General features: G+C 49.1%; 1 protein-coding gene across 6 annotated transcripts in view; it reads left to right on the forward strand.

The window, feature by feature from the left end:
* The window catches only part of KAZN (kazrin, periplakin interacting protein), a 1289243-nt gene that overhangs the window by 723664 nt on the left and 549300 nt on the right, over positions 1 to 16279 (forward strand). For all 6 annotated transcript variants that reach the window (XR_004275924.1, XR_004275923.1, XR_004275922.1 and 3 more), the window contains exon 3: positions 10572 to 10818. Coding sequence is in view for 3 of the 6 variants with exons in the window: in XM_032301155.1 (XP_032157046.1) it covers positions 10572 to 10818 (247 nt within the window). In the remaining 3 variants the exon portion in view is untranslated. The remainder of the gene's footprint in view (positions 1 to 10571; positions 10819 to 16279) is intronic.

Genomic DNA, 16279 nt, shown 5'->3' on the forward strand with positions numbered 1-16279 from the left:
CTTCCAATTATACGCACAACTGGACAGTGAGTGCTGGATATTAGGGCAGATCGCTGCAGGTACAGCCCTTGGTGGACACTGGGGGTATCCGGGAACACTGGATACCAGTTGGCAAATACAGATTTTTCCCAGGGCTCTTTGGCGCTGGAATAATTTAGTATTGGCTCAAAGGACAAGATCTAATGCCCCTTTCCACTACTGCTACTTCCAATTCCCGATGAAAGATGGTGTACCTTGCCAGATCTGAGACCCCTGTGCAATAAATCATCGAGGGATGTTAGGGCCTTAATTCCTCTGGTGTTGTGGTACCTAATATCATGTTTCCACTGTGGCCTTGAATGGGGGCTCACACTGTTCTTTGTGATATTTTCAGGGAAGAAAGTACTTTTCCTAAGTGAAGAGGACTTATTCGGTGAGGAAAGCATCCTAGGAGTAGAAAGAAATGAACTCACAGAAGCAGAAGTTCATACAATCTGGGAAAAGAGTGGGGCCTGCGTGGGTCCTGAGTAGAAATGAGTAGAAACTCTCCCCCTGAAGATATCATTTAGTTAAATAAATGTGAAAGAGCAAAATAGGGTGATAAAGGCATCCTGAGGACCCCCATCTTGTGAAACTCAGCTCCTCTCTAAATCGAATGCCCCTCTGTTTAAAAATAGCCCCATTCCCTCCAAGAAAGCATCAAAAACAACTTTCATAGAATAGAGATCACAAGAATAATAACACTACCAGTGAGAAAAAAAATAAATTACCCATTTAGGGTAGGTCTGTTAAGTATTTCAAACCCACTGGGGTACCATTTTATGAGCCAAAAGAACTCATTTACCAAATGGGTCCCCAGGGCCTGAAATAACAAAGGCACCAGCCACCAAGGAGCAGCTCCCTCCCTGCTTCTGCCTCAGATCCCAGCATTTTGCAGAGAGTGAAGGGGATTAGGTTGGAAGGGACACACAAGGTCTCTCACTGCCTCAGTGAGTACAGGGATGACTTCATGTATTAGAGGGGGAAACGAGAAAGAAAGAAAAGGTGGAAACCTTAGAACTGGGCATACCTAGGGGCCTGGCACAGTGGCTCATGCCTGTAATCCCAGCACTTTGGAAAGTCAAGGCCAGCGGATCACGAGGTCAAGAGATCAAGACCATCCTGGCCAACATGGTGAAACCTCGTCTCTACTAGAAATACAAAAATTAGCGGGGCGTGGTGGCACACACCTGTAGTCCCAGCTACTCAAGAGGCTGAGGCAGGAGAATCACTTGAACCCAGGAGGTGGAGGTTGCAGTGAGCTGAGATTGTACCACTGCACTCCAGCCCGGTGACAGAGCAAGACTCTGTCTCGAAAAAAAAAAAAAAAAAGGATTGGGCATACTTTAGATGTGAATCTGGTCATTCTACCTCTTAGCTAGGTGAGTGTGAGCAAGCCTCTGAGCCTAAGTTTTTTCCTGACGGTGACCTCAGTGTTGTGAAGATTCAGCCTGAGCTAGTAGAAATAAACAGGTGAGCAAAGTGGCAGAACACAGTGGATGCCCAAGGAATGAGGGCTACCGTTGCAACCATCACAGCCACGTCTTCGTCGCCACCGTCATCATCTCCATCATCGGTAACATCTACTAAGTTCTTTCTAGGCACCAGGCACTCTGCCAGATGGTTTACAATGCATCGTCTCTCTTAATTCCTCAACAAGTCTATGAAATCAGCAGTGATATTATTCCCATTTTCCCTATGCGGAACTCGAGGCTCAGAGACAGTAAGGAACTGATCAAGTGTCTCAGAGCTAGTATGTGGCAGGGCTGGACTTAAACCCATGCCTAACTCTAGAGCCTGTGCATTGGAGCTACCCCTCCCCCACCAGAAGAGGGATGAGACCATTGATGACCTCAGCTAACAACCCCCTGCCAGGAGGCTGTAGAGAAGGCGCCTTCGCTAAAATGGGAAAATAGAGCAGATTTAGAGTGTGCAAGTGGCTGGAACATTGGACCCTGTCCTCTTTAGCTTTGTTAGGGGAACCACTCAAAAAATGTTCTGGGTTGCTGGAAAATAAAATAGCGTCCACCGCCGTGGACATAGCAACCGCACAAGAGGGCAAGAGGTTGGGCAAGATGCCCCCAGCTCGAACCAGGTCTTTGGAGGTGCAGTGACGTTTCTCTGAGGGTGGAAACATTTGTCTCTGGGTTTTGTATTTTGCTCGGCCGTGGCCATTGCTCACTGCCACTCACAGAGACTGTGACAGAGCCCAGAGCCCAGGCTAGCTCGCATATTCTCTTGTAAGCCCCTGATCAGGGAAAGAAGCAGCACATCAAAAAAACACATACAAAAAAAAAAAAAAAAAAAAAAAAAAAAACCCAAAAACAAGAAACCTTCAAGGAGGTGAAAAAAAGCACTTGCATTTCAACCAAGGAATAGAAACTTTAAGTATATATGCTTATGTGTTTAAGTCTGTGGTTAGAATGTCTATTAACATTTATTGATTTCATACCTAGGAGCTTCTGAATTAGAAGCGATTATTAAAGGACTGTTTGCAAATGCAAAATCCACAGAAGGAACTGAGTTGGTTGAATACATGCACAGAAGGGATACGCCTGACCGACTTTCCCAGCTTTAGATGAGAGATTGCTTGGGAAGACACAGGAGCTTGTCATTCTTTACACTAATAACTCTGCTCTGTGTCCACACTGATGTATACTGGTGTGTGTGTGTGTGTGTGTGTGTGGCTGTGTGTGTGTGTGTTTAATCAACACTGAACGCGTACATTTCCATCTTATAGCTGCAGGCTGTCTCCTTCAGCCCACACTCCTTTTCCCTATTTTTTCCTCCTGGTGTCTTTTCTTCTCCATCCTTTCATTTCATGACTGTGGTCATGAGGGGGATGAATAGGGGGAGGATAGCTCTTGGGGTTCCACTGCCTGCACACTCTTCTCCACGGCTCTGCCGCCTGCTCCCGGTCCTCTCACTCACAGCCCTGAGCTCTGGCCGCTCCTATCTGGAAATCTGTTACCTTTTTCCCCAGAGCACATGTTAAAGCCCACTCAGCCAAAGTAAACCATGTAAATGTACAAGAGATCCATCTCCTAGATTGGCCAGGATTCACAAGCGACAATTTGATAAACAGAGCGTCTGTCTGTGGAGAAGGAAGGTAACTCCCTAAGGACTCTCTCTTGGAGGGGGGCAAACGGGGGACACAGGACAGATGTCATCCAGAAAACAGAGAACAGGGAACCATCACAGCGACTCCTGAGGCTCCAAAGGCTCCTGGTATGGACATATTTCACACTTGCACTCAGTGCTTTCTGGGCATCTGGGTGTCTGGAGCGGTGAGCCTCCAACTTCATTACGCATCAGATTCTCCTGGGCAGCTTGTTGTAAATGCAGATATGGAGATACCAGGCAGCACCCCAGGGATTCTGCTTGGTCAGGAGTGGGGCCTGGGCCTCTGCATTTTCACAAGCAGCTTCTGAAGAGTCCATGTCAGGTGGTCTTCATCTTCGCTCTGAGAAACACTGGACTGGCCTGAAGTCCAGGGGCTTGTGGCGCAGGGCCTAGGAAGGACACTGTTTGTAGGAAGTGGCCTTTAACATTGGCTGCAGGGAGCAGGACCAATCCGTGGAGGCCTCTCTGGCTCCTTCAAGCAGCCATGTGCCAACCTGAAGAAGCATGAGAGTTTCTCAGGGCGCCGACCCCAGGGTCAAGATCATCACTCACTGGATTCTCTTTCAGCCTTTCCCTGTTCCACCTTGTCCCACGTATGGATTCCTGGAATCCACAATTTATCACTCAGCCTTCCTGGGAGGAGTGCATGAATGCTGCCTCTGGTCTCCGAGCCAGACAGAAACGATGCCTCTGATTGGATCGGAGAGAAAACTGGACTTTTTGTGGGAGTGTCTGAGTCCTGGCCCCCAGCTCATCCATTCAACAAGTATGTGTGGAGCTCTGGGGGCGTAAGAGATGGGAGGAGGTGCAGGCAGTTTTGTGATACTTGGACAGATCTCTTTAATTAATTATTTATTTATTTATTTATTTATTTTTTTTGAGACGGAGTTTCGCTCTTGTTACCCAGGCTGGAGTGCAATGGCGCGATCTCGGCTCACCGCAATCTCTGCCTCCTGGGTTCAGGCAATTCTCCTGCCTCAGCCCCCTGAGTCGCTGGGATGACAGGCACGCGCCACCATGCCCAGCTAATGTTTTGTATTTTTAGTAGAGACGGGGTTTCACCATGTTGACCAGGATGGTCTCGATCTGTTGACCTCGTGATCCACCCGCCTCGGCCTCCCAAAGTGCTGGGCTTACAGGCTTGAGCCACCGCGCCCGGCCTAGATCTCTTCACTTCAGTGTCTTCATCTGCCATATGCGCATTCCAGTACCCTCTCTATCCAATGGAGTTGCTGCAAGAATGAAATAAGGAGAGAGCTGTGAAAGTGCTTTGCAAAATTAAGACGTGACTAGAATTCCTGAAGAAGACTGAATATGAGAAGCGTTTTAATGAGAGTAGCAAGAATATTTGTGGATACGAATTTGTAGGGGATGAGGAAGATGAATTTGTTCAATCAGCCACGCACTCTTTGGAGAAGCATCTATGGAGCACCAGACAGGGAGAGCAGAAAGCAGAACGGGATACAAGCCCCGCCTCGGGGACACGAACCCTGCCTTCCTGAGGCTCACCGACGGGCTGGTTGGGGTCAGGCAGTGGAGGGATGGTGTACTTTTAGCCAAGGCATTTTACTGCGTGCAATAGAAATCATCAAATCAGTTCAAGAAAAGGGCATTTATTCTTGGGAATTCCAGGACAAAGACGAATAAGCAGGATTAATAACCAACGGCGATACATGCTATGACATAAGTAAATGATGAAGGTTAAGTCTGAGGGAGGAAAAGGAATCAGATGCAGAGAGCCAGGGAGAGACTGTTCCAGGGAGAGGCAAGGGAAGAGGCAAAGACCCTGGGTTCAGAAACAATTAAGTGGCAAGAGAGTGGCGAGCAGGGGGCGCAGTAGAAGAAATCAGCAGCCGGGTTAGGCAAGGCTGTGGGTTCGGCCTTCGGCTATAATTGAGGAAGTGCCGCATGATACACACGGCAGTGGAGAGATGGTCCATTTTCTAAAGGAGACCCTGGTTTAATTCTTCCCAGCTCCTTCGCTGACAAAGCTGCGTGGTTCATCCCTAAATCTGGGGTGTCTCTTTCTCTGTCTGTAAATAAGGAGGGCACTAGAGTAGACAATCCCCATTGCCTTCCGGGACCAAATAGCATCATTCCATCGTAGAGTAGGGCAGCCATATACACTGGGTTTCCTGGGACGGTTTCCATGCATGCCGCTTGTTTCAGCTTAACGCAGTTACTCAAAGCGCCCTCTTTTGCTCTCAGCGGCATCCCAGTCTGGACGTTATACTATGAGGTCAGTTTATTTCTGGGAAAAGAGGGGTGAGTATAGTTGTGTTTTCAGCAATGGTCGGGCCCTTAGCCTTGATTCTTGATAGGAATTTCCTTTCTCTGAGCTAGAGGGAAGTTGGTTCTGCAGACTTTCCAAAACGCCCGGGCAAGTTCTGATGAGTGACATACACACACGGCACCGTTGGCTCATTCTGCTCAGAAAGATCGGGCAATGTAGGTGGACCGCATATGGGCCAATGCCTGGGCCTTGGGTGGGGTTGGGGCTGGTTGGGAGTGATAACAGCAGTGACAGTGGAAAAATGACAGCAAGTCCCTGTAAAGGGGACCCATTTTCCGTCTTGATTTTTAATATCAGCTTGCTGTGGCATGAGATTGGGACTACTTTATGAACATGCAAAAGGGAGAACCCTGAAACAGAACCCACAGTACTGTCAAAATCTCACAGCTGTGGATCCCATGGACAGAGAGCTATGGATGACAGACCCCGCCCTCAACAGTTTTCAGGTGTGTCCAATGACATGGATCGTAAATACCCCTCAGCGCCCCAGACAGGCCAATGGGCTTCCAGGAGGTGTTAAGCTAGTGGGCGGGGACACAGAGTCTGCTGACCAGCTGAACCAGAGAAAGCACTTAGAACTACTCAGGGTATCTGCAAAGCAGGATTCAGTTCTTCGCAGTCTTTCAGTTACGTTATGGGGGGAGCATCAAAACTACAGAACTTTGTGGGTCTTCAAAAGGGGGATCCTGTGGTGCAGCCACTGTGGAAATATATTAGCAATTCCTGAAAAAGGTAAACATAGTAACTGTTTTGTTCCTTGAGATCACCTCCGGAGGAGCGGTGGTGGAGGATGGGGATAAGAAGGGTAGACCTGGCCGGGTGTGGTGGCTCACGCCTGTAATCCCAGCACTTTGGGAGGCCAAGGCGGGTGGTGGCTCACGCCTGTAGTCCCAGCACTTTGGGAGGCCAAGGCGGGTGGATCACGAGATCAGGAGTTTGAGACCAGCCTGACCATCTTTAGTAGAGATGGGAAACCCCATCTCTACTAAAAATACAAAAATTAGCTGGGCGTGGTGGCACGCGCCTGTAATCCCAGCTACTCAGGAGGCTGAGAGGAGAATTGCCTGAACCTGGGAGGCGGAGGTTGCAGTGAGCCAAGATCGAGACACTGCACTCCAGCCTGGGCAACAGAGTGAGGCTCCGTCTCAAAGAAAAAAAAAAGAAAGAAAAGAAAAGGTAAATATAGTAATTGTTTTGTTCCTTGAGATCACCTCTGGAGGAGCGGTGGTGGAGGATGGGGATAAGAAAGGTAGACCTGGTCGGGCTGGGTGGCTCACGCCTATAATCCCAGCACCTTGGGAGGCTGAGGTGGGTGGATTGCTTGAGGTCAGGCGTTTGAGACCAACCTGGCCAACGTGGTGAAATCCCTCTACTAAAAATACAAAATATTAACGGGACATGGTGGCGGGCTAATTACAAAATAATTAGCTGGGCGTGGTGGCGCACACCTGTAATCCCAACTACTCAGGAGGCTGAGGCAGAGAATTGCTTGAACCTGGGAGGCAGAGGTTGCACTGAGCTGAGATGGTGCCACTGCCCTCCAGCCTGTGTGACAGAGTGAGACTCCAACTTAAAGAAAAAAAAAAAAAAGAAAGGTAGACCTTTTTGGTTTAAATGAAGTGGACCTGCAGAGGCTAATTGATTGCAGACTTTCTAAGTTCTGGTCCTTTGGTGTGTGGGTGAATGGGTGAACATAAGGACACACAACTGGAGAAAGCCCCTTTTTTCATGTTAGGGAAAAACTCTCAAAAAATAAAATTCATAATATCCTAGGAGGCACCCCAGGAGTGTCTAAAGCAAGCTTCTTGAAACCTCAGAGAGAGAGGGTTGAGAAGGGGCTCAGGGAATGAGTCTTGTCTTTTCTCCTTGTTAGATTTTTCTTTGGTTTGGTTTTGATTTTAAGATTCCTGTGTGTGGGAATAATCTCACTGAAGAGCACAATGAGTAACACTGGGTCAGTTTGTTTACTACACAAACACACTCACACACGTTCATTTACAGAACACTATGGGATAGGGTGGCAAGGATGCAAAGATGAATAACAAAAAACCGGATTACCCTCCTTCCCCCACCCACAAGTTCCCAGTGAAGTGGGAGAGACATGTAAACAGATAAGTTACTGTTTCTTCTAGTGAGTGCTATACCAGACGTGTGAGCCTATCTCACACACACACACACACACACACACACACACACACACACACGGCCCTCTAAATAAAGCTACTCTTAACCATTTGCTCAGAAGCCCTAGTTCCAGAACACCCCTCCCCCCTTTTTGTGTATTTGCATATATGATGACTTTTTGATTGAGGTAAAATTTACATAACATGAAATTAAGCACTTTAAAGTGAACAATTCAATGGCACTTAGTACATTCACCATGTTGTGCCACTACAACACTGTGTAGTTCTAAAACATTTTCATCAATCAGCACAAAGTAACACCCAGCACCTATTAAACAGCTACTCCCCATTCCTCCCTCCCCACAGCCCCTGACAAACACCGAACCGCTTCCTGTTTCTACGGATTTACGTATTCTGGATATTTCGTATAAACGGAATCGTCACGTGACCTTCTGTGTCAGGCTTCTTTCACCCAGCATAATGATTTGGAGCTTCATCAATGTAGCAGTAGCATGTACCAGTACTTTTTCATGGCTGAATAATATTCCATTGTGTACTGCAATTTGTTCATCCAGTCGCCTTTTTTTTTTTTTTTTTTTTTTTGAGACAGAGTCTTACTGTCGCCCAGGCTGGAGTGCAATGGTACGATCTTGGCCCACTGCAACCTCCGCTTCCCAGGTTCAAGCAATTCTCCTGCCTCAGCCTCCTGAGTAGCTGGGATTATAGGCACTCATCACCATACCTGGCTAATTTTTGTGTTTTTAGTACAGATGGGGCTTCACCATGTTGGTCAGGCTGGTCTCGAACTCCTGGCCTCAGCCTCCCAAAGTGCTGAGATTACAGGTGTGAGCCACTGCGTACGGCCCATCCAGTCATCTGCTGATGGACATTTGGGTCGTTTCTGCCTTCTGGCTAGTAATGAATAGTGTGCTATGAACATTCATGTATAAATATTTGTTTGGGTATTTGTTTTCGACATATACCTAGGAGTGGATTTGCTGGGTCATAGGTAATCTTATGTTTAACTTTTCAAGGAACTGCTAATATGTATTCCACAATGGCTGCACCCCGGCACCCCCCTTTTGAAGACCCCCAAAGTTCTGTAGTTTTGATGCTCCCCCCATAACGTAACTGAAAGACTGCAAGAACTGAATCCTGCTTTGCAGATACCCTAAGCCGTTCTAAGTGCCGTGGTTGGTCCAGTTGGTCAGAAGTTGTGCTAATGAGGCTAAGGTCAGGGTTCAATCCCCACCCTGACCCATTAGCTGAGCAGAGTGGACAGAGTGAAGAATCGCGTCTTCCCACCACATGCTCCACCATCCAGTCCTGCCCTCTTACAAAAGCTTGTTAGTAGTCACAGGAGAATGGAGCAAGGCTGTTTTCATGATTCCATATAAAAGGGGGGAGAAATCTATCATCCAAGGTCTCCTGAAGGCGCAGTGGGAGAAACCTGCAATCAGATGATTACTTTCTTCCAGTCCTGGTGTCACCTGGTTTCCACGAGCCCCTTTAAGTAAATTGCTTAACCCTGTGCAGAGCCTCAGTTTCCTTATCCCTAAAGTGGGAATAATAATCCTCACTCGCCAGGGATAAGAATGCGTATAAAAACTGCACGCAGTTTTTGCTTGGTTCTTAAGAGCTTCCTGTAAGAACCCGAAGGGTAGGCAGCCTCATTCTCCCCTGCAGCACCCCTCTGGCTTCTGCAGTCTGCTCTTTGCTGCTCTCCGGAGGTTGACTGAGCTGGAATGGTGGTGCCCTGTTGACCAGAGGGTTGCTGGCTGTTTTAACTTGTCCTATTTGCATGGAATGAAGCTTGCTATGGTAACAAGGTCTGGTGGCTGGAATCCAGGGCCCCAGTGAAAAATGCAAAGCCTGTGCTCTGGGAGAAAAAGAGGAGCTGGAAAGGGCTTATCAACGCCAGGTTACCTCAGTTCCTCTGGGAAGACGGGATGGGTAAACTGAGGCAGCAGGGCTCAACTCTTCTGTTCTCAGCAGGAGAAGGAAGGGAAGAGGCCCCATTGACGCATTCCTTATCACCCAGCCTCATCTCTGTCCCCGCCAATATTCAGCCCAGCTAAGAAGCTTAGGAGCTGGCTAAGGCTGCCCCTCCACCTGGGTGCACACGCAGGGCTCAGGCTGTGAGGAGGCGGGAGCCCGGGCGGCCCACGCCGAGGAAGGTGGGCCCTCCCTCCGGGGGTGGGCAGCACAGGTCCGGCGGCCGGTGCGGGGGTGGAGAGTGAGAAGCACGCGGGGCACCAGCTCGGCTCCCCTCTGAGCATTTCGTACTCGCAGTTTAAGGGACCGGCAGAGCACGAACTCCACTCTTGAGCTGGCTCCAGCTGCCCCCTCCCCAGCAGACTCACCCCTGCCCCCCTCTGAGGCCCCCTTTCCAAGCACCCTCTCTTCCGAGCACCCAGCGCCTCCCCGACCCTAGCACCGCGCGGGGCACGGGTTCTCCAGGGCGGGGGCTGCCCCACCGCTCCAGGGAGGGGACGGAGGGCCGGCCTCGGTCCAGGCGACCCCCCGCCCCACGCCAGGGGCGCCACCCTAGCCCACTCCCGGCAGCCGCCCGCCGCTCCCGTCCCCCGGGGGGTGTGTCTCCGAAGGAGAGGGGCGCGGGAGGCCGAGGGTGTCCCGGGCCTCCCACCCAGGCCCCCTCCCGAGCGGGCGGCGAATGGTAGGCTCCATTTAAAGAGTGCCTGGCGGCGCGCGGTGTCCTCCGAGCAGCTCTCGGCGCCCGCCCGCCGGGGTCTCGGCGATCGCTGCTCCTCCTCCTCCTTCTCCTCCTCCTCTTTCTCCTCCTCCTCCCCCCCCCCCGCCGCCTCGCCACCGCCAAGGCTCGGGCTGGAGGCGCCGCTGTCATTCCTGCGCCGGAGGAGCCGGCGCTGCCGGTGCCTGGGGGTCGGGGCGCGGGCGAGCCGGGCCGCGGGGGACCCAACAGGTAGAGCCGGGGGTGCCCGGCCGCGCGCCCCCCCGCGCATCATGCAGCTCTTTGTCACCTCTCTCGCCCCCAGGCCAAAATCCTGAGCATGATGGAAGACAATAAGCAGCTCGCGCTCCGCATCGATGGGGCGGTCCAGTCGGCCAGCCAGGAGGTGACCAACCTGCGAGCCGAACTCACGGCCACCAACCGGAGACTGGCGGAACTGAGCGGAGGCGGCGGCTCCGGCCCGGGCCCGGGAGCCGCGGCCAGCGCCTCGGCGGCGGCGGCGGCGGACTCGGCGGCGACGAACATGGAGAACCCCCAGCTCGGAGCGCAAGGTAGGATCGCTCCGGCGCCCAGGGCGGAGGAGGGCGAGCGAGCACGCCGGGCCCCAGAGGTGGCCGGGGACGCGGGATCCCCCACGCCCGGGGCGGAATCGCTTTGCATTGTGGCAGATAACCCTTTCCGCCCGGCGGTGGCCACCGCGGCTCCCGGGCTGGGAGTTGCAGGCTGCTGTCATTCACGAAAACCCGGGCGCAGCGTGCACGGGGTCACACGGTCACAGGGTCACACCGGCCCTGGCCAGCCCCAGCGAGGCGCAGCTGGCGGGTCCCTTCCGGCAGCAGAGAGTGCCCTTTCCGTGGCACCAGCCCCCAGCTCCGTGGCAAACTTTTCATGGCGGGGCCTTTTCCCCCACCCCCTGCTGGGGTGAATGGCACAGTTTCCCCCCACTTCCGAAGCCTCCTTCCTTTGGAATGAGTCTTTCCCGGAGAGCGCTCCGGGCTCCGTCTCTGTGGTTGGGATAGAGGATTGGACTGCTGTGCACTTTTCTCCGCCGATGCCAAATCCCTTGGCTCAATTGCATCTGGACTTTATTTTCTTCCCATCTGAGGTCTCGCAAGCATTGGAATCTATGGATGCAACAGTAGATGCTCAGCTCAGCAGGGAGTTTAAATTTCCAGCAAATATAAACACCTAGAGCGCTTTCCGGCGGGGTGGGGGGTGGACGTTGTAGACCCCAAAGGTTGAGCGGTAGAGAAATGAAGGTTTAGGGTGGTGGGCTGCAGGGAGCCCCTGTTTGAAGGGACTCTTTGCAGTTTAGAGGGAGAAAAAGAAGGTTGGTTGGTTTGTGTTCACATTGACAGAGATTAAGCGCTGAAGCCCCCTACAAGGCATAAAGGCGGATGGGGCACCCTTAAAATGTACTGTTTGGTTTCTGTGACTTAGAAAGTAAAAGGGTAAGCAGGCTTTGCGGTATTTTTTTTCTTTTTGCCTAATTGGCCTTTAAGAAACAGTATCACTGGTTATTAATATCATTTGAATTGCAAATTAAACTGCTGAAATCCAGAACAGGACAGAAAAAAATCTCCAGTCCATGAGGGCCACTTGTGTAAATATGTCACTTGAAGTGCAAGCTACCAATTGCTCAGTGGCTCAAAATGATTTTCTGGTTCTGTTGCCGTTGCAAGAGCTTCTCTTGAGTGTTGAGAGAGTCTGTTTTCCTAAGAATCTGGTTTTCTCCCTCAGTCTCTGTTTCCACCTTATCTTCCTGGGAAGGTGTGCTTTCTTTGATGTGAGATGCGAAGCCTGCACATGTGCAGTTTTATGTCGAATTCCAAGTCAGAGCTTAACTTGGTATTCCCGGAGCCTGTGGGAAGTCTTAGGAACTGGGGGGAGTACTTTGATAAGGAAGTAGCCATGACGTAATGGTGAGAAGGTGTTGTGGTCCTAGTGCTTGCTGCAAACGTGACTTGTGGTTATTCTTGTCATTTATCCCTTGCAATGTCATTGCGTGTGAAAGAACATTCTCCACTGGAACCTGTGCAAAAAGAAGAGAGAAAGGCAGACTGCAAGATAATGCTTCACTTTTTATAGGCAGAGGCTCTGCTAACATGAAAGAAGCAGCTAAGAGCTGGCATTTTGCTAAGAATCGAAAGCTGTATCGGAAAGGACACTGAACAATGCTCGTTTATTTCCCACCGTCTGCCCCTTTCTCAGCCAAGGAAAAGTTACGTGGCTTTTTATCTGAGTCCTGGGTCTCGTTGTAGACTGGGCATGCAAAGTCGACGCAGTGATGATGTACACACGCTCAACTTGGAAACTGAGATACTTGAGGTTGGTCAAATTGTCGTAGTGGAGCAATAGGGGGATACTTCCTTGTTCTTTTTTCCTACACAAATGCACAAGGCTGTGGAAATGAAAATGGCTTTTGTATCTCTTGCTGTCTTTAAAAACGCATGGTCCTAAGAGCCTACCAGCAGCTCCCATATGCTCTCGGGACCGTGCCTGCCTGTGTCAGTGGCTGTCTGTGGGTGGTAGAATGAAGGGTGGTCTGGATTTTTCCTCTTTGTACGTTGGCATTTCTCAAAGTCTTTACTAGGGGCACTTTGTGATTTTATAATCAGAAAATAAAAGGTTTAAACTCTACTTGATTGTTGGCCACATAACCGTCTAAATTGATGTTCATTTAAACAGATGTGATGGTTGAAAAGAAAACAAGCCCCCCATATAAGTTCAATGGGGTGTCATTTACTTGTCCATTGCAATAGTACATGATACATTATTTCACCTCTGCAAGTTCTGGGGATTTTTTTTCTTTTTTTTTTTTTATGGAGGGGAGGGAGTTGTTTTGGTTTTTCTTTTTCTCAGGGCCTGTGGCTAGCACAGAAACCCCCTGCAGAGGTGGTCTGGTAGTTTCTTTTGCCATTGCTTTCATTATCCTAAAAGGAAGCTTTGAGTTGTCACAAGTTAATTTTAAAGTACGGTTGATGGGGTTCCACCTCCAGGGAGGGTCCCAGAGGCTCAGGTCCTCCTGGCTTCTAGCTGTTCTTCCAAATTAGTCCTGTGTGTTCATTTGATCTGTGTTGATACAACTCAAGGGTCCAGACCCTTAGAGTATTTCAGTGCTATTGAGTCATCAGTTTTCAAATCAAGGTTTTGAATGAAATGAGTATCTTTCAAAATGCAACCGTGTAAGTCATCTTTTAACTAAAGGGCATTATGTACATATTAAATGCATGCTAATGTACCTTTAATAATATTAGTGCAAATGGTTATGGGAAAGAGTCACCTTTTGCTTCCTCTGCCAGGAGATTATTAGATTCATTTTCAAATGTTTTTTGTGTTTTTTAAATTCTTTTTTAAAATGAATGAAGCAAGCTTATCCATCCATCATTGGATGTTTTGTTCCAGGGATGACAACTGGCAGAAGGTAGGTTGGTGTCTCCTTTGGATAAAGAAACCTTGGGAATTTCCTAGAGGGTTAATGCAATGTATCATTTAAACGAAATATTAACTTGGTTGGTACCCCCTGTGAGCTGGCATGGTTGCTATGTAACAGAAGCTAGAAAGTGAACTGCTGAAAATCTGGGCTTTCGGCACTTTGGAGGATATTCTTTCGGAATCTGTGTTGAAGGAACTCCTGGCAGCCAGCCCATCTTGTCTCTCCCTGCTGCAAGTGAGTTGGATAATCCTTAATGAGAATGCATACAGTGCAGAGGGTGTCCGTGCAGGGTGGCACATTTCACAACGCCAGAGGCTGCCTTTTGGGTTGGTGGGGTCACGACAGCCTTTGACAGGTGGACAGAAGGAGGCTTGGAAGGAACAGAGCCAAGCGTTTGTTCCAATTCGTCTTGTTGTTGGTAGCCAGAGAAGGGATTTGTTTAAAGTAACATTTCTAAGCTGTTTTCCTCAGCATAACATCTCTGGGAAAATGTGTTTAAAATGCTAGCTGTTTTTTGAGGGGAAAATATAGCAGTTTGTTTCTCTGAAAATGTTTTATCTGATGAATGACTAATATTAGATTCAATTGGTTGCTTTGCTATGCGTAGAATAAAACAATTAAGTGCTATTGCACCCGATTCAAATAGGTGTTAACTGTATCTAACAAAATACTTAATGCCCAGTAGGATGTATGCCTACTGTCCTTAGTTTTTTCTTTAAGAAATAATTGTATTTGTATTCCTATGCAAGTGAACATGCTGATAGCATCTTTCTTTGGTTTTGAGGACTTCCTGTCTACTGCATTTGTTAGAATGGGATGGAGGAGAGGGTCATTTTCCTGTATCTTTGTACGTGTCCATAAGTATATGCAAGCTGTATTTTTCTCTCCAGGCGTTAAAATAGGCTGTTACTTAAGGTCTGACAGCTCTCATCTACCATGACTACAACACTGGAAACTGGTGAAGTATAAATTACCTTTGGAGTGAATTGAACGTGTGAGTAGTCTGTGGAGACGCTAGACACTGTCATTTTGCAAAATAAGTTCTGTCTTTTGGCATCCCCTTCTCAATTCATTCTGCCTCTGCTCTCGTTCTCCTAAGTAGACTTTGATCTTTTTGGAGGAAGAGAATTTTCAAATGGCAGAGAGGATGGAGCAAAATGTTGGGGAGTCTCGGGCTTTCTGTTAGCTTGCCACTGAGTGACAGAGCTCGTCAAGTAGCCTGTGCCTTGGTTTCCCAGACAGATCAAGGGGCCGAAATCGAGTGTGTCTTTTCTTAACTTGGTAGGCTGCCATCGGATGGGGATTCAGACTTCTCCCTGAAAATTATCATGCATGGTCACAAAGAGATTAGTTACAGATCAGTACAGTGTGGTTGAAATTACTTATTGATTGGGGATTATTTACTGTCTTTCTATTGTCTTTGGAAAATGCCTTCAAAGGACCTCTTAAATCAAGTCTCTGGTTCTGGTTAATTTCATGCTTCCAGCATGCACTTCATGATTTTTAGTGGTTTTCCAACACCTCTTTGGTGCACCCCAGAAGTCTGGGCTGACCTGACTTGTATATGGCAGGAGCCTGGTCACGTATCTTCCCAGGACAAGGGATGATAGGTCCTCTCCCTCCCTTTACCCTGTTACTCCTCAAGAAGACTGCTGGCACTTTTTAGGAATCCTATAGGGTTATAATGTGTCACTTCCTGGCTGCCAGTGAGTTTGTAGCAGATGGGCTTGGCAGGTGGCAAGAGCTCATTGGAACTTTGCCTGCTCACCGTGCATGTCATATGGAGCCCAGAAGGTCAAGCTTGGGATGTGGCCACATTCACTGCATGTTTTCTTTACATATTATATATCTATATATTCATTCCTGGGCTATATAGATAAGGACAGTGACATCAACATGAAGTCCTCTGTTCTTTCCATACCTAAATGGTTTGCCTGAACATTGGTCCCTGGCTTCTTACACCCTGCCATATATCAGGCAAGAGCAAAACTCATTCTGCCTGCTGAGCCCAGGAATGGGTTTTTAAGTGATGTTGCACATGGAAATAGGGCTCAGTGTCTGGGCTGCATATTAGGGTGAATAGCACACGATATGGCAGGAGGGTCACCGCCAGCAGTCATTGCACTGCCTTGGTGTCCTGAATTGCAGGCATAGTGGGCTCAGGCAGAATCATTTAGGAAAAGACAGCTTCCCCGAGGCCAATAGGGTGGCCATCCACAGGGGCAGATCGTACCTGACGATTCATAGCCACTAAGAGTTCCGCTGGCCGGGCGTGGTGGCTCACACCTGTAATCCCAGCACTTTGGGAGGCCGAGGTGGGTGGATCACAAGGTCAGGAGATTGAGACCATCCTGGCCAACATGGTGGACCCCCGTCTCTACTAAAAATACAAAAATCTGTGGGGCGTAGTGGCAGGTGCCCATAGTCCCAGCTGCTCAGGAGGCTGAGGCAGGAGAATCGCTGGAACCCAGGAGCCGGAGGTTGCAGTGAGCTGAGATAGCGCCATTGCACTCCATCCTGGGTGACAGAGCGAGACTCTGTCTCAAAAAAAAAAAAAAAAAAAAAAAAAAAAAGAG

The sequence above is a fragment of the Sapajus apella genome, unplaced genomic scaffold (genome assembly GCF_009761245.1).
Source record: "Sapajus apella isolate SASKATOON/1434 unplaced genomic scaffold, GSC_monkey_1.0 scaffold43, whole genome shotgun sequence".
Classification (NCBI taxonomy): domain Eukaryota; kingdom Metazoa; phylum Chordata; class Mammalia; order Primates; family Cebidae; genus Sapajus; species Sapajus apella.